The 22,943-nt window shown below is 53.7% G+C and overlaps 1 protein-coding gene across 1 annotated transcript in view; it reads right to left on the bottom strand.

Moving 5' to 3' along the window:
- Nucleotides 1–367: 367 nt before the first annotated feature.
- The window catches only part of FA2H (fatty acid 2-hydroxylase), a 49,185-nt gene continuing 26,609 nt past the window's right edge, over nt 368–22,943 (bottom strand). Inside the window, exons 2-7 of the mRNA XM_040633583.1 lie at nt 21,921–22,013; nt 11,796–11,938; nt 11,107–11,213; nt 5,031–5,203; nt 3,209–3,461; nt 368–1,828 (exon numbers count right to left, since the gene is read on the bottom strand). Of these exons, the coding sequence (XP_040489517.1) occupies nt 1,749–1,828; nt 3,209–3,461; nt 5,031–5,203; nt 11,107–11,213; nt 11,796–11,938; nt 21,921–22,013 (849 nt within the window). The 3' untranslated portion in view covers nt 368–1,748. The remainder of the gene's footprint in view (nt 1,829–3,208; nt 3,462–5,030; nt 5,204–11,106; nt 11,214–11,795; nt 11,939–21,920; nt 22,014–22,943) is intronic.

Here is a 22,943-nt window from a genome sequence, read left to right on the forward strand (position 1 = left end):
TGTTTTGGAAAAGTCCATTGGAATCTCAGTTGGGGTCTGATAAATCCCAGAAGAAACGATATCCCCCGCGGTTGGTGGGAGTGACAACCCTCCAACCTCCACCCCAGGCACCAGCAGTGAGGGGAGGTGTGGTCTGCGGAGAATTTTAAAAGTAATAAGACCGCATAAGAAGATAAGACTTGATAAGCTTTTCATCTTCACATTGCTCCTGCAAGTCTACACTGCCTGGTCAGTGATAAAATAAATGCTCTCTCACGGCTGGGCCAGCCACGCCCATCCCCCCACCTGGCCGCCCCTCCCCCAGCTATGAAGGTCCGGTGAGGCACCATCAACAAGAGCAACAAACCTTCGTTGATTTTCTTTTTCAGCGTTTTTATTTTTCAAAATATACAATTTATTTACACCTTTATTTCACAATTGTAGTTTGCATATTTATTCTGAAATCTTTAAATAACTCCACAGTAAACAGTACAAATCACAAGATCCCTCACACTGCTTCTCTTTAGCCTTTACGCTCCACAAGTTTTCAGAAAATTTCAAGTAGTAACGGCTTGAGGGTAAGAAGGGAACAGGAACAGGACAAAATTTTTTACATAAGCCTGACATGTAGGATTAGATAGGGCAGTCTGGGCAGCTACTGGGTCTGGGGCCAGACTAAGGGCATCTATATGGTTTATAAATAAGACTCTCGAATGAGCAGTGAGGGTTTTGGTTATGAGGAAGAAGGGGCGGGAACCTCATCTGCTGGGGGTGGTGCAGGGAAGCCAAAGGGGAGGGAGATAAGGCACCGCATGAAGGCCCCTTGGTGTAAGGAGGCACTAGCTGGAAGGGTCCTGAGTGAGGGGGGTAGAGGCCCACCTATGCCAGGTGGAGGTCAAGAATGGCCAGACATGGGGTGGGGCTCCTACCCACACAGAGGCCTCTTTAGCCTCCCTTGGGGAAAAGCTTTGTGATTCTGAAGGCAGGCAGGAGGAGGGGTAGAGAAGCTGGTGGTTCCTAAAGAAAGGGGCCTGGGCTCCCATCACCTTGGAGGCCACGCCAGCTACCCCCCGGCCCATCTGCACAGTCAGGTGAGGACCGTGCCTGTGGGTGCTGGATGAGTTGCAGCCTGAGGCATCTGGTGCTACAGCTGGCATTTGTGATTGGCAGGGGACAAAGGCACTGCCCCCGGAACTGGAGGTGGCCTGTGGGAGGCATCATGTTGTCTCTTCTTGTGAGAGCCCTTCATCCACCTCAGTGTTCTCCACGCATCAGGAGAACAGCAAGAGCCACCAAACCCTCCCCAGGAAGGGAAGGTGAGGAAGACAAGGGTCACAGGCCCTGCAGACCCGCTCTTTGCACTCCACCATGTGGGGGGCATATGTCCTAGGGAGTCCAAGGTGCTAAGACACAGGTGGGACACAGGCTTGACCCCAGAGGTCAGTTTCCTTCATTCCCCTCGGGAAAGTCCCCATTGGCCAGGGCCCGGAGCAGCCCCGTGGGCTCAGGCTCAGGGCAGGGATGCTAAGTGGAGAGGCCGGGATGCTCCAAGAAAGAGCTAGTCCCTGAGAGCTACTTGGTGGGTCAGGAGGGCAGTCTCAGGGTCAGTCCCAGTCTTTCTGCTCTCCCCAGCACCCCCACCAAGCACAAAAGCCTGACAAAGGCTGTCCTCCCTGGCCAAGCAAACCTTCTTTGCAGGGTCTGGATGGGGGTGGGGTGGGGCAGGGGCCACGGCTGGGCTGAGGGCAGGACGGTGGGGCTGGGAGTTGTCATTGCATCTTCAGGTGGGGTTCTTCCGGTATAAGGGTGTGGAAGAAGTGATCCCACAATTTAGTGCTGATGCCATATCCTAGAGAGGGAGACAAATGGGGAGAAGATGAGGCACTAGTGAAGACGTGTGAGGGATTTCCTCGGGAGGGGAGCCTGGGGAGGGCCAGCACGTAGGTGAGGTTTGAGCCTCTGTCCCTGCTGGCCTTCCCAACTCTCAGGGCCATCCTGGCAGATGAGAGCTTGGTACTTGTGTTTCCAGACTCCGGAGGACGCCACTGAAATAAACCCAAGTTCCTTATCCATCCTGAGTTCCGGAGAGAGCCTGGCCCCTGCCTGACTCTTCCCCTCTCTCTCACACTTTCCTGCTTCAGAAGCCAGAACAGAGGCTTTGCACCTGTTGCTCCTGGGATGCTCTTTCTCTGGACACTGGACACTGGTTAGCGGACGCCTCAGCTGTAAAGACAGCTTTGCACTGGCACCTTCCCGGCCCACTTGACCTAGTGCTGTGCCGTCCCGCGTGCCTGCTGAGCACCGACCGCGTGGCTAGAGCTATGGAGGCACTAGATTCCTAATTTCATTTTATTTTAATTGACTTACATTTCAATTTGAAAACGTAGTGTCGATTGAGTTACTGGAAAACTTTTAAGCACGTTTAGGACAACTCACATATATGAATCTACCTTTTTGGCTTTATTTGCAGCCAATTTTATAAACTCTAAATATAGATCAAGTATTTCTAATGAAAACTTAGCACTTGAATCGAGATGTGCTCTAAGTGCAAAGTACACACCAGATGTTGAAGACGTAATATACGAAAAAGAATGTAAAATATTTCATTAGTGATTTTTTACATTGGTTACAGGTTGAAATGATAATATTTTGGATGTAATTGGCTTAATAAAATATATTATTAAAACTAATTATATCTGGGGCACCTGGGTGGCTCAATAGGTTGGGCGTCTGCCTTTGGCTGAGGTCATGATCCCCGGGGTCCTGGAATTGAGTTCCGCATCAAGTTCTCTGCTCAGCCGGGAGAGTACTTCTCTCTCTGCCCCTCCCCCTGCTTGTGCTTCTTCTCTCTCTCTCTCAACCAAATAAATAAAATATTTAAAAAAAAATTTTAAAAACCTAATTATAGCTGTTTAATTTTGTCAACGTAGCTACTAGAAAATGTAAAATCACATCTGTGACTCTCATTATATTTTGTTAGACAAAGCTGGACCCTCCCCCACATCCTGTTGGTTTCTTTTCTCTGTGGCCCTTAACACTGCCTAAAATTATCTTTGCTAATTTATTGATTTCCTTGTTGGTCTCCCAGTGAGCACGGTGGGAGCCCCAGACTTGCCTTGCCGTGGATCCCTGGTACCCAGAACAGTGCCTGGCCCTCGCTAGGGGCTCAATGGTGGCTGTCAAATAAATAAGTAAGCAAGTGGGGGAGGCAGGGACGTGTGGGCCTCACCTGACTGCTGATGTGCAAAGTGATGCTTGGCGTGGTGGGCCTTCATGTTGTACAGGTAGGAGCCCTTGTGCGGTGAGCCGAAGTGCAGGTAGTAATGGATCATGTCATAGATGACGTAGCCCAGGAGGCCCCCGGCAAACATAGTGCCCGCCACCGCCTCGGGCAGGAGGAGCCGCAGGATTATGTAGAAGAAGGCAATGCCCAGAGAAGCCGGCACGGGGGGGAAGACCAGGCGGGATTCATCGAAGGGTGCCTGTGGATGGAGAGGCTCACATGTCAGAAGACAGCCAGGCCAACCTGCCTGTAGTCTCCGAACGGCAGAGGATGGAGACAGAGCAGCCCGCCCATTCCAGCGAGGTGGCAGCAACCTGTCATGCATGGGGGAGCCTGGTGCCTTCGATGGCTTTGGGGAGGGTAGGCTGCTGTACTTGAGAGCCCTTGAGAGACTGTCCTGCTCCCATTTCCAAGCCAGCTTGGGACCTGGAAGCCTGTCCAAGAACATGGTGGTGGACGTGATGTGGGTGGGATGCTCACGGCTCAGAGTCCTGCGTTATGCTCATAAGGCCACTTTGGCTCTGGAATTTACAAAGTGCTAGAGAAGAGCCCCACCACCAGATACTGCCCGGGGTCCTCAGACTGAGGCCTGACGTTGTCCGGAGGGCAGCACCCTGGCAGGCTGAGGTTAATGCAGGCTCACAGGGAGGAATGGTACTGGAAGTGTTCATGGATACGTTTTCCCCATCCCCACATCCTAATGGGCGCCCTTTTTAGTTCCGAGGGGGTGTGGTCATGGTGACCCAGAAAAAGAGCCAAGCCTGGCACTGGGGAGCTTCAGAAGCCAAGGGCCGGGCATAGAGGGAAGATTTCAGAGATGCCTTGGTGAGTATTCTGAGAAGAGACAGACCCTCTCTGAGCTGGGGAGGGGGGAAGAGAGAGGGAGCAGGTGATAGCCATAGAGCAATGTGCTGATGTGGGGGAAGGAGGAGGAGGAGAAGAGGAAGAGGAAGAGGAAAAGAAGAAGAAGAAGAAGGGGAAGAGGAGGAGGAAGAAGAAGAAGAAAAAGAAAGGAGGAGGAGGAAGGGGGAGAATTAGAAGAAGAAGGAGGAGGAGAGTTAGAAGAAGGAGGAGGAGGAGAAGGAGAAGAAGAAGACAGGAAGGGAGGGAAGGGGGAGGGAGAAAAGAAGAAAGGGATGCCCTGGGAGAGGCAGAGAACAGCACCGCGCAGGAACGGAGAGGCAGCCGGGGGACACAGCCTCCTCCGTCACCCCTGGCTTCTGCTCTCAGCCTCTGGATGACATACTGTCTGTCCCGGAAGAGCCCCAGGGTGGTGGAGGGTTGAGCACACAGACTCTGGAGTTCACAGAATGGGGCACCACCTCCTGGCTGTGCCAGGTGTGACTTTGGGCAAGTTCCTCCATGTCTTAATTTCTCCAAGTCTCGGTTTGGTGCTCTGTGGACCGGGGAGAACCGCAGCACCACCTTCAGAAGGAAGCTCCACAAGGGCCGTGACTTTTTACTGTTTCGTCCAATGGTGCCTCGAGCAGCGCCCACACCTGGTGAGCACTGGGTGCCGTCTGCTGAATGAATGAACGAACGAACTCGTTGCTGTGCGGGTTAAAGAGGATCTCTCAGATGCACCTGCCGCGGGCCTGGCGTCAGTAAGGACGGCGGGCGGGTTCACACGCTCGCGCTGCCCACGCCCGGTTCAGATGAGGACCCAGTCACCCCTCCGAGCACCCTCGAGTGCCCTGACTTGGTCCCCAGCTGACCCCCACGAAGCGGGGGCAGCTGGCAGCCCCAGGCGGGAGCCTGCGCCGCTCACCTTGTGGTGCTGGCCGTGCAGCACGAAGTGCAGCATGATGAGGTAATGGCTGTCGCTGGGGGGCTTCATGTGGAACAGGAAGCGGTGGATGAGGTACTCCATCAGGCTCCAGAGGAGCATCCCCAGCACGAAGAGGCCCGGGAACGCAGACTCGGGCATGGCTACCGAGTACTCTGCAGAAGGGCGGGAGACAGAGGCGGGGTCAGGGCGGCGGCCCCAGCGGGCGGTGCCGGCGGGCGGCTCCAGGGTCCCCTCTCGCTGCCCGGCTCCTTGGGAGCGGCTGCGCTCCACCCGGCGGCTGTGGGGCCGGGCCACATCGGACGGGGCTCTTGGGTCAAAATGGGAAGGCGGCCGCCAGGATCTGCGCTGGGCTTGGAGGGGTCCTGCCCTGGCCCCTGCCGGCCGGAGGTCTGAGATCTTCCTTGGGGGGACTAAGGGGAGCAAAGGTGCCAGTGCTGGACCTTTCCCTGGTGCTGTGGCCTGAGTGTCCCCCCCGCCCCCAAATTCTTATGTGAACCGAAACCTCACTGCCTCACTGCCAATGTAAGGGTATTGGGAGGTGGGGCCTTTGGGGGTGCTTAGGTCGTGAGGGTGGAGCCGCCACGAAGAGGACAGGTGCCCTCATAAAATACACCCTACGGAGCTCCTCCCCCTTTCGGCCACCTAAGGATACAACAAGGAGTTTGGGACCTGCAAGGGGGCCCCTCAGCTGATCAGGCTGGCATCCTGATCTTGGACTTTCAGTCTTTGGAACTGTGAGCAATCAATTCCTGTTTTTTACAAGCCACCCAGTCTGTGATGTTTTGTTAAAGCAGTCCGGATGGCTGACATACCTGGGAAGGGTGACCTTGCTTTAGTGGCATAGGGGAGAGGGACGGATGCCCCTCCAGGAGAGCCAGGAGACTAATGATGAAAAATAACAACAAGGGACGGGGGAGGGAGGGGCAGGAGGGACAAAAAAACCCAAGTAGGGAAATCTTAACAGACAAGACTTGAAATCAGCATACAAGGGAGATGCGAAAAACCTGGAGATGATTCGTCCGGAGACCAGAAGACCAGAGAGATGGAATTGTCATCAAGTGCGAGGTTCCCCACCCCCAGCCCTCTGATGACAGCCCGCAGTCTTGCAAGCTCTCATTTCTTGTCCCCACTCGTTCTTGGCTTCACGGGGACGCCAGCTCTAGTCACTGTTTTCTCTACGCCTCTTCTCACTCTGAGTTGTACTTTTCTCCACAAGCCATTGCTTTGGCCAGGCTTCCTCACCCTTTTGAAAAATGACAGCCTTCTTGAAATATAATTCACACATCCCATAATTCACCCCTTAAAGTGTACAATTTAGTGGTTTCTTTAGTATATTCAGTATTGTGCAACCAATCACCGGGCAATTCTAGAACATTTCTGTCACCCCAAAAAGAAACCCTGTCTCCGTTAGCAGTCACTCTCCATTCCTCCCCACTCCTGCTGTTTCCCAGCCCCTGGAAACCACGAATCTGCTTTCTGTCTATGGATTTGCCTATTCTGGACATCCCATATAAGTGAAATTCTGCAACAAGTGGTCTTTTATGACCGGCTTCCTCTACATGTACTATTTTCAAGGCACATCCATTCTGCAGCATGTGCCCGACTTCATTCCTTGTTAAGGCTGAGTATCTTCCATGTGTGTGGATGGACCACCTCTGTGTGTCTCTTCCTCCGCTGAGGGACATCTGGGCTCTTTCCACTTTGGGGCTATTACGGATAATGCTGAGCATTCAAGGACAGGTTTTTGTGTGGGCCTGTTTTCAGTCTCCTCTCCCTGCCTGCTTGGTCACTTGGCTTTTCTCCTCTTCTCTAGATGCCCCTTGTCAGGGACCATCATGGAAATGCTGCCTCTGTCCCCTGCATCAAAGCCTTGACCCTCTACTCTCACATACTCTCTCTGCTGGATCCTGGAAGTTGGCTACACCCACAGGCTACCCCCCTCCACCCCAGTCCCGGACAGCCACTGGCTACAGGGCACCTCCATACGCCTGTCCACAGGCCCCCAAAGTCAACTGCTGTCAGGTGAGGCCAATCACCCTCTTCCTCCTGTCCATCCTGTCACCCTAGGTTGCTCCTCTTGGGTTTCTTCCTCAGCCGGGGGTTCTGACATCCACACGTGACCAAAGCCTAACTTACCCCTCCCTCCCGCATCCATCCAGGCAGCAGGCCCTATGAGTTCTCCCTCTTTAACATCTCTTGGCAAAGTAAAAGAAGCCAGATACAAAAGTCCATGTGTTGTACGATTCCCCTGTATGGAATGTCCAGAACTGGCGAGCGTATGGAGGCAGAAGGTATGTTCGGTGGTTACCAGGGGCTGGGGGCTGGGGAAGTGGGGAGCGACTGTTCAATGGGTATGGAGTTTCCTTTTGGGGTGGAGAAAATGTTCTGGAACTAGGCAAAGGTGGTGGTTGTACCCCTTTGCAAATGTACTAAATGCCACTGAAATGCTCACTTTAAAATGGTTAATTTTATGTTACGGGAATCTCATCTCAATTTTTAAAATATCTCACTGCTCTTAATCCTCTACCACTTTGTCCCCTCTTGCCCAATGAAGCATCTGCCTCCCATCCCAGTTCCCGGCGTCCATGCACTGTTCAAACCCCTCATTTCCTTTAGGTAAAGTGCAAACCCCAGCAGGGCACTCGAAGCCCCTTGAGACCCGTGCTGCCAGTCACATCCCTGCCTCGCTTCCGTGTCCACCTGTGCTGGGACCAAACCAGAGCCCTTGTGGCTCCTTAGATGTACCTCGTCCTCCTTCTTCCCCACTCTCACCATATCCCTAATTTTGCTCATATTTTCTTTACTGGGATTCCCTCCCTGCCCCCTTATCCGTGGAGATTCAGCCCAGGGATCCGCGGTGAGAAGCCTGTGCAGATGCCCTTCACCCCCACCTGGGCTGCTTTCGGATCTCCGCCCCGCCCTTCACATCACACTCCTCATGCTGCACTGTGGCTGCTGTTTTACCCTTCGTCCCCATTTTAAGGCAGAGTAGGCCCAGTGTGGATGACCACAGGTGGCTGGGAAGGAAGAAAGCCCAGGAAGGCAGGGGGAGGAGGTGACCTTCTGGCTCTTTGAAACAGAATCCAGGCCCAGCCCCATTCTGACAAAACAATGAAGGACCAATGTGAACCTGACCTTTTGTACCAGGCTGAGCTGAGGGGTGGGGGAAAGGGTGAACAGTAACCATAAGAGAGCCTTGAAGGCTTCTCAGATGGGACCATACTGCTGACTGCTGACTCAGTGGGGTGCGGGGAAGGAGCAGTGGCCTTCTGCAATGCCTCCCCCACCCAGGGTCTACCAGCCAGGGAGCTGATTTACAGCCAAATACCTAGCAACTGGCACCCTAAGGCTGGCTTCCTCCTCAGTCCACTGGTTCCTAACCTGCAGCACTGCAGGTGACTGTGCCCCAGTGGTGAGCTCAGTGGATGGAAATTCGTCAGGATGTCAGCCTAAGCTGTGTCCACATTTGGTACAAGATGCGTGCCTGACAGCTTTGTGTGAGTGGCCATCTGACCTTGGGGGGGTGCTCGGGTAGGCAAGAAAGCCCTTCTGCTGGGGAAGCTTTGACACCTCTGGGGTCTTTCCAAACAGTCTGGTGAAGTACATAGAGCACAGGCTTTGGATTTGCAGACCTGGGTTCAAATCCTGACTCTGCACCACCTCGGTGTTTTCTCAACAGTAAAATATCCTACCCACCATGAAAGGCTGTTGTTACGATGGAGAAAACAGAATATCTGATTATATGATGAGGCTATTTATTATATAGTAAGATTAATATATTATTATATATTAATACTGGTAATGATATAATGCACCTCATATATAACAAGTAGCCACCGTAATTTTCAAATGGGACCTTTAAAATTTAAGTATGAGGCAAAATACATCTAAGTTCCAACTTGTGGTCCTACCGTGCCCACCTTGTCTTGATTCTCCTTGTAGAGTTCTGGAGGGACCCTGGTTGAAGGAGGAGGTTCCCAGCCCAGCACCCTGCCTCCCCCTGCTCACAGTGCAAGAGCCCTACCTTGCTGCTTAGCTCTCTTGACAGCAGGAAAAGCACTGGACACGCAGGAACTTTCCCTGGCCATAGACTTTGGTCTTGACCTTTGCTCAGGCTCCCACCACAGAGTCCTGGTGGCGGCCTGCATCCCTAGGGTGCTGCCTGGCAATGGTTCCTGCGTGGAGCTCACTCTAATCTGCTCCCAGGAACCGCTCCAGGGGCCCACCTAAATTTGCAGAACTCCTCTGCCTTTCCAAGCATTTTCACATGTGCATCTAGGAATCTCAGCATTGAATTTATGTCTCCATTCAGCTTCCATGGCTCCTTGGCACCCTGACTTTTCTGCCTTTATTCCTGTGCCCCCTCTGTCCAGCAGCTGCACTGGGACCCTGCTGAGCATCCCCTCGCCTCACTCTGTGGCTCTTCTGCTCTCTGCCTGTGGCCTGGGCCCGCCCGATGAGCTGGGGGAGGAGGGAGGGTTGTGGACAGTCTCTCTCACGCCATCATCGCTGCTTGTGCTCACAGACTCTGCCCTGGACCTCTCTTAGACAACGCAGTTCAGCTCTCCGCAGAGGCCTCCTTCGGACCCAGCCCTCAAATCACCCTCCCTGCCACACGCAAGAGTCCCCTGCTATAGGTCAAGTCTCTGCCCGCCCCCTCACCCCAGCATCAGCCCTGTCAGCCCATCCGGTCGGAGCTGGTACCGAGTGGCATCTCTGGAGGAACCCTGCAGAGGGACCCGGGCCAAAGCTCCAGCATCCCCTTCCCCCTCCGGCTGCCAGCCTTGGCGGCCCTGCCACTGTTGGCGATTGTTAGGGGAGCGCCGGGGGGACAGTGGGTGATTCAGTGAGCAGGCCTTCTGAGCAACAAGCCCTGTGCTGTGCCTGAGCCATTCAGTGTGGGCAGAAAAGGGTAACCCTGGCTTGCAGGGTGGGCGTGTTAACCCGTGGTGCACGGGAGCAGCTCCGGGCTCTGCGGGACTGCCTGCAGCCTCCATCTCCCACCCCACCCGGGGCCGGCTGGGAAAACTGAGGCTCTCATCACTGTGGCCTCCTGGTCCCTCTCGCCTAAGCCATTCGGGCCCTTAACTTACTACTCCCGGCAGAGGTGGGCGGGAACAAAGCCCCAGAGTGAGGGGAGAAGGAGCCTGTGTCTGGCAGAGAGGGGGGGCTCTGAAGGCTCACAGTCGGGAATGTGACATGCGATCAGGAGAGGAAAGCCCACCTCAGTGACTCCCAGCAGACCTCTCCCGCCTGTCCCCCAACCTTGCCTTGGTCTGAGCCACCCCCCGGGGACTAGCACCTCCCCGAGGCAGGCTGGGCTAGGACAGGAGACCATCTGGGCAGGTGGCTTATTCCTAGAGGCACAAAGAAGGCAGTAAGCTCGGGAGGCAGGCTGGCAGAAATGGCCACCCCCAAGCCCGTCCTAGCCCTGTGACCTGAGTCACTCACTTGACGTTGAGGCACCATCTCCTCGTCTCTAGAAGGGCAGGACGACAGTACCTCTCTTGTGGGAATGCTGGGAGGGTTAAGGGAAATGGTCCCTGGAAAGCAGGTGGCCTGGCACGCGCTAAGTGCTCAGCAGTGGTTAGTGGGCTCAGTCCAGGTCAGGGCTCTGCTGCAGGGGCCTCTGCCCGGGGAACACTGTGGGTACTCCCACATCTTTCTCTCCCGGTTCTAATCTGTGCTGTGTTCATGGAGCACTGGGAGTCCAGCGCTCAGCTGCGCACCTAATGAAATGATTTCCTTCAGTTTCTTGACATCCCAAGTCACACATTTTCCAGCACTCGACTCAGCGAGAAGCCCACTCCTTTATTGCTATGAAATGATTTCATTTAGTTTCTGCCGACTTGTTGCTGGTTTTGTTTGTTTTGTTTTCCTTTATCCATTTGGGGTTGGGTGGGGGGAGTCTGATACTGTTCTTTGGAAGTCTACTGCTGCAGACGGGGGCTCGTCTACAAACGTCTGTGACGTGGCTTGGGGTTCTGTGCTCTTCGAAACTCAGGACCAGAGACAGCACTGGAGTCTCCTGCCTCCGGGAAGGAACCAACGTTACCTGTGCTGAAGGACTCGAAGAGTCGAACGTTGCCCTGAGCGAGGGTTCGGTAGTGGGACCAACTGACGTACAGCATCAGGGGCATCCAGATGATAGGGACACTGTACCTGCAGGAGAGCCATCAGGGTAAGAGAGAGACATGCACAGGGGCTCGACGGTGTCCAGCTTCCCCAGAGACACATCTCTCAACTAGAGAAGGGATACATGAGACCAAAGCCTCTATGGAAAGCATATGGAGACATAGGGCCAAAGCGGCACTGCTTTTTCTTACAGAGAGACTATAAGTCTATCTGCTACTGTCTCAGAGATAAGTTATTGGCAGAAAAGAACTGCATCCCTGCGGCTAGACTCTGAGTAGCTGGATAGATACTGACCTCTTGTGACAAAGGAGCCAATTGCAGGCAAAATTATTCCCATGGGCTCTAGAAGCTGGAAAATCCTCAAGAGTCTGGACTAGAATAGGGGTGACACTGAAAGTGGTTTCTGGCTACATGTTCGGTTGCCGCTCACTCAGTGGACAAACCATGCAGAGGAATGGATTATGTCTATGGCATGTTCCACTATCCCCAAGAGCTTGCAGTATAGCTCTGGGCTCTGGGGAGGGCCCCAGTTGCCCCTTCCCTTTCTGTATCTGACTGGCAGCATCAGGAGAGAGGGACAGCCCACCATGGGCCCAGAGCAGAGCTCACCAGACACTCTTGGAGAGGGCCTCGATGAGGTCAGAGTGGAAGAGGCGGATGGGCCTGATCACTGGCTGGTGGACCCACTCATCATACTTCTCTCCCAAGTGGCCTACCTGCCACAGTAGGGGCTTCTGCCAGTCTACCAAATCCTGCAAGAGACAAAGTCAAGTGGACTTGATATTCACACTTGTGCACACTCATTCTTCCGATATCCCGACTCCCATCCTCCACCTCAGCTCCCGTGGTCCCTACGCCACTACCCACCCTTCCACTTCAATGATCCCAGAACTGACCAAGCCACTCATCTCAGACCCTTGGTCACAGAAATGTGATCTAGGACAGGCCCATGACCTCAGGTGGTGCAATGAGCTGTCAGACAGCCTTTCTTCTTTCCTGCTGGAGATGCTATGTTGGCAGGGCATGACCCTGGAGTTGCTAGCCGAGCTTCCCTGCGGACTTGGTTAACACAGAGGATGGCCAAACCGGGAGCTGGAAACACTGAATGTGGGCGATGACACCTGCACACCCAGATCCATCCATGCCTGAAGCCTGAACTCTTTCCCAGGACTCTTTAGTACAGGAACCAATACATTCTGTACTGGTAATAAAAGGGGACTTTTCACTTTTACCATGGGCTTTCTTCTTGATGTTGGCCTGGGTGTTTCATTCATTCATCCATTCAAACTATCATTCATTCAAAAATTTGCTTGCTATTTCACGTTTTTATGTATTTTTATGCAAGCTGCTGAGAAAAATAAACAGGAATATAAGTAACCATCTTTGCTTTATCTAGCTTAGTGCTTAATCAGAGTAGACCCTAGAGTCAGGCCCAGGTACAAATCCTGGCTCCATCACTTACTGTGTGACCTTGGGCAAATTACTTGACCTCTCTGAGTTTCAGCTTCCCCAGCTATGAGATGGAAGTAGTAATGATAGTACCTGCCTAAAGTGCTCGGCCACATGAAACATGCCAGGCAAGATAGTTTGTTCAGTGGTGATGCAGGCAGGCTGAGATCAGGAGGCAGAATGACTGGTACAGATGCCTGGATCCAGGGTTGAAGAAAAAGACTTTGTAGAAAACCCCAGGGTTTGGGCTAGAGCTCACACAACATGGAGGACTCGGAAAGGAGGAAAAGGGAAAGGTGTAGAGGGAGACATGAAGTTGAGAATGACTGTGGCCCATTTGGTAACTTGACGCTGATCTGCAGGGCAGTAGGAAGAAATCTGCTGACAGCTTTAGATGGCAGAACAGCCCGTACCAGGCCCACGACCTGGCACTTTTTCCTCCAGGCCAATTGTATACATATCCTAAGGATACTCACAAACTGATCCGCAGGGAGAGAATATTAGAGGCTCCTTCTACTTGTGATATATTTATCTCATCCACATATGAATATTTTTCAATGTACATAATCCAAGAGTACATTAGCACATGCAGATAATTTATAGATAATTAAAATGGACATGTAATGGAGAATGTGCTCTAAATGTTTCACTCACAGGGATGCAAGATCAAAAAAGCTTGGAAGCTGCAGCGCTAGGCAGTGGGAAGCTCTTAAAGATTTCTGATGAGTCTGTATACTGGAGAAGATTAATCTGGACCAAAATCAGTAGACTGAAACCGGTAAAGAACAATGAATTTGTAGTGAGGGACCATCTTCAAAGCCAGACTCTGCCATTTCTCAGAAGTGGGCAAGTGTCTACCTCTTGGAGCTCCTAGGCTCTCACATCTGTAAAGCCGGTGTGCTCTGACCTACGACCCACAATAGGAGAGAGGGTGAGATGTGTCCGGTTCATGGTGTGTGTCAATAAATCTCCAATATAAGGGAGGTAGGCAGCCACTGAGGGCGAGAAGGGAGGTAGTGTCAGGAAAGGAAAGGAGAGGAAAAGGAGGTATATGTGGAGGGAGAGCACTCAAGCCTGGGAGAAGGAGTCAACAGTGATTCAGAGACCTGTCTTCCCGCACCCCTGGCTGGAATGTCATCCTTGCCCAGACCTCCATGCCAAAGCTGGCATGACCTTAACAGATCTCCCAGCCCTGCCACAGGTGAAACCAGCTCCACTATCACTGCCTTGGAGCAGGGGTGTAGGGTCCTCAGGGCAAGCAGGGAATTCACCGGGCATTCTTTCTAGGCCTGTGACCAGGAGGAAGGCCCAAAGATCTTTGTGGTTCCTGCCATGTGAACTAGGTAATTCCCACGTAGTGGCTGCCTTCCTGCTTCTCAGACTAGGAGAAGACTCAGGTCAACCTAGAGCCGTCCCATTCAGCACCAGTTATACCAGGCAATCACCCAAACTCCACCTGGTGCCTGCTCCCTTCCTGGCCCCAGGCCCCACACCTCCTTGATTTTCTTCCTTGGGTCTCATAGCAAACAGATTCATTGGGTGCATGCTGTCTCATTCCTTCCATTCCTCTGCCTCCTGTCTCTACACATGCACGCACGCAGCACCACCACTACCAGGAAAAAGAACTGGAGGAACCAGCTAGTGGCCCGTATTTAAACCTTATCTTGCAGCAGCCTGCAGAGCCCCACCTGAGGAAGCAAAGCCAGGGTCATGGTGAGAGCTTGCGGCTTTGTCCCAGTTGCAATAACCTTGAGAACTAACATTCACAGAGTATTTGCCACATGCCAAGCATTGTTCTAAACACATTACATGAATTAAATAATTTGAGTAAAAAATAAAAAAGGAAAAAAGGGGATTAAATAATTTGATCCTCACCATACCCCTCACTAGGCAGGTACTATTATTATTGTTATTTTGCAGATGGGAAATGAAGCTGGGTGACTTGCCCAAGGTCACCCAGTTACGTCTTTTTGATGAATTGGCTTAGGAAATAGCCATCTTGGTCCCTGGTAATATTCCTTGTCCCGAAGTCCACTTCGTCTGATGTTAATGGAGCTACTACTGGGCTTCCTTATGTTTGGTGTTTGCATGGTCTGTCTTTTCCCACCCTTTTACTCTCCTCTTGCATATGTCTTTACATTGAAAGTGCATTTCTTGAAGACAGCATATAGCTGGGTCTTGCTTTTTTATCTAGTCCAACAATCTCTGCCTTTTAATTGGAGTGTTTAGTCCATTTACATTTAAAGCTGGGGTAGGTCTACCATCTTGCTGTTTGTTTTCTACTTGTCTCCTCCACCTTCCTTTCTTGTCTTGTTTGCATTAATCAAGTATTTAGAAATATTATTTAAAAAAAGATTTTATTTCTTTATTTGAGAGAGAGAGAGAACACGTGATAGGGAGGGGGAGAGAGAGGGGGCGGGTGAGAAGCAGACTCCCTGCTGAGCAGGAAGCTTGATGTGGGGCTTAATTCCAGGACCCGGAGATCATGACCTTAGCCAATGGCAGACACTAACTGACTGACCCACCCGGGCACCCTGAAACATTCTATATTATAATCTCTATTGGCTTTTTAGCTATGCCCTTCTGTATTTTTCCCACAGTTGCTGCTCTAAGGATGATATTATGCATCCTTAACTTACCACCATCTATCTTGATTGAAACCTCTGGATTTTATATGTTCCATTTTCGCATGTTACACACATCGATGCCTTTTTTCATTTGTACACTTAGCTGAGACTTAGCTACCTTAGACAGTGAACGTTTCTAGCTATAACACGGTGGTATGGCCAGGCAGGCCTCTCAGCCTAGCAGTGGTTTGGGCAAGTTTTTACCTATTGATCCATTTTGCCCTTATTTCATAAAGTGAGTAGAAAACAGCATAGGACTTCTAAGCTTAATTCAGTTGTGACACAGGAAGACTATCTAGGTGAGCAGTAAACCAGGATTCTAGCCTGGATCTTACACCCTATTGCAAAGGGAACAGAACAATAGGAGAGCAGATACGGAGCGCTGGTTGTTTTCAGGTGTGGTAGACAGAGCCAGCCCCCTCAGCCTCCCACCCCCTGAACACAGGGGTCTCTTGTTTGATGTCCTGTGGCCCGTCTGGTCTTTGGAGATGACTCTCGTTCCTCCCTGAGTAGATAGTTGTCACTGGCCACTGTACAAATGGCAGACTTGCTGTTTAGAGTTGGTTGCAAGTCTGCCTCTGACCTGCTCCCTGGCCTTGGAGGGCCTCAAACCTGACTCCATGTCAAGCCCATAGTGTGTTTCTGTGAGGCAGCCCTCCACTTCACTCTGGGGGCTGAAGCTCCACCCTAGAAGAATCCCAAGGAGGCTCACTCTCCCCTCTGCGAACATCCCCCTCAGTCCTCAGTGGCCAACACCTGTATCTCCACTACGTGGAGCCTTAGGCCACTATTCCAGGGGAAATAAAGTGAGACATCCATGCAAGTACAGAAATCAAGCTTGCTGGCCTCCTCCCCATTTTATGGGGAAGAACATTGAGGCCCAGAGGGGACAAGTGACTCTTGAGATGGGATTGGTTGGTCCTGGAGTGGGAGCTCCCCCCAACTCCCCTGCCCAGTCTTCCCTCCTACAATCTCCTGAGGGATGGGACATTCACCATATGCTCAACCTTGATTTAGATAGTAGGTACACCGATGGACGAGGTGTCCTTTCTCTATTCTCTTCCAGTCCTTATCACTGACAGAGAAAGCCTCAGCTGGATACTAATACGGCCAGCACCTCTCATTCACTTACGGGGTCATTTCCAACATGGCGGCTGTCTGGGAACTGGTCTTGAGAAGGGAGGATGGTAAGAGAGGACAGCTCAGAATCCAATGAGATGGGAAGATGGGAATCCAAATAAATTTCACGTCCTCTTCGCCCTTGGATGATCCCTTGGATCCTTAGTCCTCCCAAACAAATGGCTCTCTTCCTCCCCCTCCTAGCACCTGGTCCTGGCCCCTTCCCACCCCTACCTTCTCAGGCTCTGGGACCCTGGAACACATGGGCAAAGATCTGTGGCTTCTATTCGAGGCTGAATGGGGAAAGGAGGGGGGACAAACCACAGACCACACCTCCAGTTCCCAGGCATCTGGGGGCTTCCAGAGCTGCCTTCTCAAGAGCAAATCCTCCTTTTTACAGAGGTGAAGCCTGATGCTCAGAGACAGCAAGTGATTCACTCAGGGGTGCCCAGCTAAAGCTGACTGTGTGGGTGAGGGTGAAGATACACCCAGAAACTGCTTGTTGGGGGTGGGGGGGTCCTTTTATGAACTCAAAAGTCCCGTGCAACAGGCTGGGCCCCAGGAAACACATGCAAATTGGGATAAATTTGGCCAAATTCCTACTCCCCTCCCACACCCAGCTCTGCCCCTGACCCAAGGGAGGGGGAGGGCTCCCAGGGGCTATGTCAGGAATGCAGCCGCAGCAAGGCCTGCCGGGGGGAAAGGGCAGCCGGCTGCCCAGAGGGAGCACGAGCAGCTGTGCATGCTGCCAGGGTTGGAAGGGGGCCTCCTCTGTTCCCCAGGTCCCCCTCTTCCCAGGCAGCACAGGGGCCAGGTGGCACAGAGCTCTTCCCAGGGGCAGCCACCGCTCAGGAATGGCTAGCTGGGAATCCGCTTTCCCCTGATAGGGCACATGTGAAGAGAGGGGGCCGCTGCTCCGAGCCAGCAGTTCCTCCCAGCTCCACGGCCACCGCGACCTAAGGCGACTGTTTAAAGCAATATCCCCCCAAACCTCACAGCTCATAGCTCCGTGGATACCTCCTGAGTCAGGAAGGTTGGGGATGGGCTTCCAACCAGCAGTACCCAGTGCGGAGAGGAGTGAGGACAAGAAGCCCTACAAGAATCCCAGTCATTGTTTCTTCGTCCTTCTCATAGGCCCCCTGGGCCCAGTCTTCACAGCCATTATCCTACATAAACTGATTTTGAGAGCTAGAGCCTGAGACGACCCCATTCTATAGATGTGGAGACTGAGGTCAGATGCTCAATGGTCTATGCTAGGTCTAGACAGGACCCGCACCAAGCCAACCCGAGGTCTCAACCACAGGGCCCGGGGGCCTCCTATCAGCTGGCTCAGGGCCCCGTGGCTGTGAATTCCCCAGCACAGAGGCTTTGAGGGTCCCACGGGGGCCTTACAGGGTGGCTGCAGGCCTGTCCTGTACAGTCTAACGGGGGTCCCCAGATGGACAAGCTCAAGTCCACAAAGACAGTTCTGGTCCACCCACCTCCTCCTTCTACCCAGGGGAAGTGGTAGTCTAAGGCGTCCCCCAACTTCAGAGATGAGTGTGGCCGGGAAGCAGGGGTGAAGGGCCAGACCCCAGGGAGAGAGAAGGTCTGGCCATGTCATACAGAAAGTCAGTGGGACCTCAGTCCTCGGGGCTGAAGAACAGCAGAGGCACCTGCCCTGCCCCCCATCCCAAAGCAAGGTTGGCTGGTCTTTCATCAGCAGCATACTTTCTATACCCTTTCCTACATTTCCTGATCCTCCTGATAACCCCATGTATGGGGTGGGAATAATTTCCTCCATGTTGCAGATAAACAGACCTGGAGCTGTGTGTGGCCACCTAGGCATATGCCCTGTCCCCCCGCCTGCCCCATCCACTGCCTTCGTAGGGACACAGAGGGCAGTGCCCACCCAGCGCACCTGCCTGTTTTCTTCCTGGGAGCAGGTATTTTCTGAGCACCGCTGAGCACTTTGGAAGAGGGGCCAGGAGTCTGGTCAAGGTGGCAAGCAGGGAAGAGACTCGGAATACCTGGGTCCCACAAGGACAGCCTTTGGGAGGTCCCTGTGGGTCTCTCTGGGCAGCGGGACTCTCTCAACGCCTACCCTGGGGAGGGTCAAGGTGAGAAAGGAGGCCCAAGGAGACCCAAGGTGACTGGGGGACAGAGTGCGGGGAGGTGAGCCAGGCCTGCACCCACAGGGTTATGTGCATGGGGATGTGTGTGTAGGGGACCTGGGGTTGGAGAGCCTACTGCTGCATACGGCTTTGTAAGACCCCTGGCTGGATGATTCTACCTGTTTCTGAGGGGAAGAGAATGGGCCTCAACCACTGGGAGCCCTGGGGCTGGTAGCAGTCTGTTGGAACAGTTCTGTCTTTGCCCAAGTCAGGATGGGGAAGAAGATTATACCTCAGCCTCCCCCCTCCCTTCTGCCATCCCCTCTCCCAGGACAGGCCACAGGCTCTTATCCTTGCCCACTGTCAGAGTGGAAGGGTTCCAGGGTACGCAGCTGGGCTCCACAGTAACTCCGGGCTGGGCCGCTAAGCTGACTCGCAGAGTCACTTTGGGGCGGAGACTTAGACTCTTATTCGGCAGTTAAATCAGGATCCTTCCAATCCTTTCCCTGTCCTGTTGTTGAAAGGATTAAATCAGATAATAGATATAAACTGCCTTGCCCAGTGTCTGGCCTGTGGTTAGAGCTCAATAAAAGAAGTGTTAATTCAGTGCTAACCCCGCTGCCCGCTGCCCGGGGGTTCTGCAACCCCCTCAAACCCCACCAGTTCTATCTGGTTCCTGGGAGGCTGGCCCCCCCCCCCCCCGAAGTTGAAGTCTGAGGGGCGGAGGAAGCTGCTGTGGGTAGGGGCGAGGCTCTGACACCGATGCGCTCAAGGGGTGAAAAGAGGCAGTGGGACAAATAGGACAGGTGTGCCTAGAAGCCAGGGCCTCTCCGGCCACCTGTAACCGGGCAGGCTCCAGGCTGGCTGGGTTCCAGAACATAGGGAGAGACAAGCAGGGCATAGTGCAGCGTGAGGAGCTTCAGTGTGGTTTCTCATCCCACAAGGAAGCTTGGATCCTGCCCGGCTGAGTGATCGAAGGAATGATTTAGAAATTGTTCCAGTAAAATCCCACGCAGAGCCTGAAAATCAGACCACACAGCACCTCTGAGCAGGGCAGGGCACCCTGCCACTTCCGGGCCCTTTCTGCCGTCTTTTTAGAAGCTTCCACCTTTGCCCTGGTGCCCATCTCAGTTTCCCCTCACTCCTTCCAGCACAGCCTACTCCTCCTCCAGCCTCTAGGGCTAGGGAGGCTGGGTTCTGGAAGCTGAGACTCCCTTCCTTGGTAGCACCCAGAGGGGGCTCCCGTTGAATGCAAAACACTCAGGGTTAACTTTGGCAAGTCCTTCCACCCCAGGAATGGTGTGCAAGTGCACCTGAGGCCTGGGGAACCCTGGTGGGGGCAAAGCTACCACCGTCTTGGCCTCTTTCCACAGCTCCCCAGGGTCCAGACCCAACGGACCCACCCAAGCCTCTGGCCTGGGGCAGAAACAGATGGAGGGTTTAAATCAGACCAGCGGCTTAGGGGCTCTCCCAGCCTCTCCACTCCCCAAGAGGGGCTGGGATTGACCACGTGGTAGACGAATTCAAAAATAAGAAAAAACTAGCAAAGCACTTCTCCCTGTCCCTGGGAAGCCCAGCTTTCCGTGCTGACCCCCACTGTCCCCAGTGGGGCTGGTGGGGTGGGCCCTTGCCAGAGCAGGTCCGCATGCTGTCACTCAGCCTGGAGACAGAGGAGGGGGGGAGGAGGAAGAGAGAAAGTGTGTGAAAGAGAATGACAGAGGAGCCGGGAAGGTGAGTCAGGCTGTGCTGGGAAGAAGCCAGGAGTAGGCCCTGGGAGGGGAGGCAGGGGGGAGGCCCCTCTTCCCCTCTGGTGGGGACAGGGTCCGGGATAATGGCAGAACAGGACTCGATTCCTCCTCTCCCTGCCTTATACAGTGACATGGCTCAGGTCAGCCTGGAGCCAGGAGCCTGGAGAGACTCAGAGGACCCTTCCCGGGATGGGGGCGGGGGGAGCGCTGGAAATGCAGGAAGGATCTGCTTGTCCCCAGCCAGCCTCTTATGATAGCCCCCTCCCTTCCAGATGGTTCTTTCTTGCCATTGCACCACAGGGCTGCCCATATGCACCCAGCCCTGGTCGGCTCTCTCCTTAGAGTATTTTCTTTCCAATACTCAACCCCCAAGCCAGGAGCACGGAGGCTGGCCCCTCTTCACCACTCCTTTCAGTACCATCCACTGGCCACTGAGCTGGACACCCTGCAGCTTACTCTCTGGTCCTGCCCTCTGCCCCAACCTCTCCTCATCTCCCTCCGCAGTTCCTCCTTTCCTAGGATGAGGCCCTGACTCCATAGCTTCTGGGGTCCTTATCTCATTCAAGTTGGCCATCTCCCCCTCCATCCTACCCATGTGCAGAATAAGCCCAAGACCCCAAAACTTCCAGAGAAGTCAGCCACTTGTACTGAGACCCCCCAACCTCAGACCCTGACCTGGGTAACAAGCAGTTGTGGCCAAGCCCAGGGGTTGAGGTCAGGACACCAAGTTCTGGTAAGCCCTGTGGGGGCAAGTTGTGTGGCAAGCCTTCCCTCCTGTTAGCCCATTTCCCTTTCGGTTTTCATGCCTCCCTGAGGGGGATGGGCCCCAGGACAACTTGTCCAGACCTCTCTAGCAGAGCACCCAAAGGTGTCTTTGCCACAGGCTGATGGACTCCCCCCCCAGAGGCAGTGGCAATTTCCACATCACAGATAACTGCCTCTGAGGTCCTGGGGTCCCGGCCAAAGGGGCCCAGGAAACAGATTTGTGGAGGCCTCCCCACCTCTGGCCACCTGTGTTTTCTGGGTGTGCTTCTCACGTCTCCTCATGTTGTAATAACTGTTGGTGGGGGTGGTCTGTCCTCCCCAGCAGGTTGTGAGCTCCCTGGGGGCGGGGGCCTGTCCTGTTTGTCTCTTGTCCCTGGTGTCTAACACAGGTAGGTACATTTATGGATGTGCACAGCAAGATCTATTCCAGGATTGGGACCGTCCCACAGCCCGGGTTGGAGGGAAATGGCACTCAGGTCGGTTCTCCCCAGATCTCCCAGGCAGACAAATGTTATAAATGGCTCCAGCCCTGTCTCCCCTGGCCCCAGTAGGCTCCCAAGCCCATATGGGCTGGTGACTCTTGAGAGTGATTGTTGGTACGTGGGGGCAGCTCTGCCCTGTGCACTGGTCAGGCTGGGTATGTCTGGACCTTCTGGATCTGTCATTGTGCTCCTCTCAGCTCCAGGTCCCTGCGGGAGACCGCCCTCTGGGGAGTTCGGGGTTGGGATCTGCAGAGACCTCCTGTGCACAGCATCCCCACACCCACCGCCACGTCAGCTGGGGTTTGCTGCCCCGGATCGTGCTTGCGAGCTGTGAGCACCCGCTTCCACATCCTCATCCCTCTTGGGAAAATGTTATGAATGTTATGAATAACATTCTCGCCTTGCCCCCAGGAGCCCCAGATCATCACCCGCCCAGCCCCGCGTCAGCTACCTTGTCCCAATCCACCATTTTGAGCTTTGGCTCCATCCAAGGGTCTGTCTTCTGAGTGTTCGCAGAGGTCACAGTCCCATTCTCCACAGAGCCCTGGGGAGAGAAGATACGGCCGATTGCCTGTGGTGCTGGGTGGGGGTGAGGGGTTGGGGAAGAAGGGAGCAGGGAGCCACCCCACAGCGAGGCAGCCCAGAGTGGTGAGAGCCCCATGCTGGGGCGGGGGAGGGGGGTAGAGTGGAAATCAAAGATACTGAGTGCATTTGAAAATAGGTCGACCCTGATTGTGTTATTCTCTGTACTTTTCTTTTTCTTTTAAAAAAGTAATTTCCACAAAAACAAGAGGCAGAAAGATATGGGAGAGAAAAGAAGCTGGCAGAGAGGCTAGGGAAGTAAGAGCCATCAACAGGTATCCTGTGGCCAAGGGGGCCCCTGCCAGCCTCTCTCTCTAGGTCCCTGGCAGGTGGCAGGCAGAGAGAGTCACAGGGTGGCACCCCGGGTACCTGGCAGACTCATAGTGCCATTCTGATGACTACCCCAGCTCCCTCCCTTCCTAGTAAGATAATGCCAGAGCCCATGCTGGGGCATCTAGGACTGCGTGCCCACCAGAAAGGCAGCAGAGAGAGGGAGACGGTCCCTCCAGGAACTCCCATGCGTGGGTCAGCAGGTGTATGTGGGGCGGAACTGGCAGAGAGTGCCCAGATGGGCTCAAGGTGAAACCGAAGTCGCAAAGAGGCCAAGTCAGAAGGAAATGGAATGTACTGGGAAGGTCACATGGCTGCAGCTGGCCCTGACGTCACACGGGGTGAGGCTGGAGAGGGCAGGCTGGTGCGTAGGTGAAACTCACGTCTTTCTGCAGAAAAGGGCGGGAGAGTACTCGCCAAGGGGAGGCCTGCCTGGGACTAACGGGAACCGTGGTGCTGGTGGCCATGGCAGGGCCCTTGGAAGCAGGGTACTGGCAAGAACTGAGGAGCCTGTTTGGGAAGCCCTTTGGGGTTTCTACTGGCACAATCCTTACATTTTTGC

The sequence above is a fragment of the Ursus maritimus genome, unplaced genomic scaffold, assembly GCF_017311325.1.
Source record: "Ursus maritimus isolate PB19 unplaced genomic scaffold, ASM1731132v1 scaffold_19, whole genome shotgun sequence".
In the NCBI taxonomy this organism is placed as follows: Eukaryota; Metazoa; Chordata; class Mammalia; order Carnivora; family Ursidae; genus Ursus; species Ursus maritimus.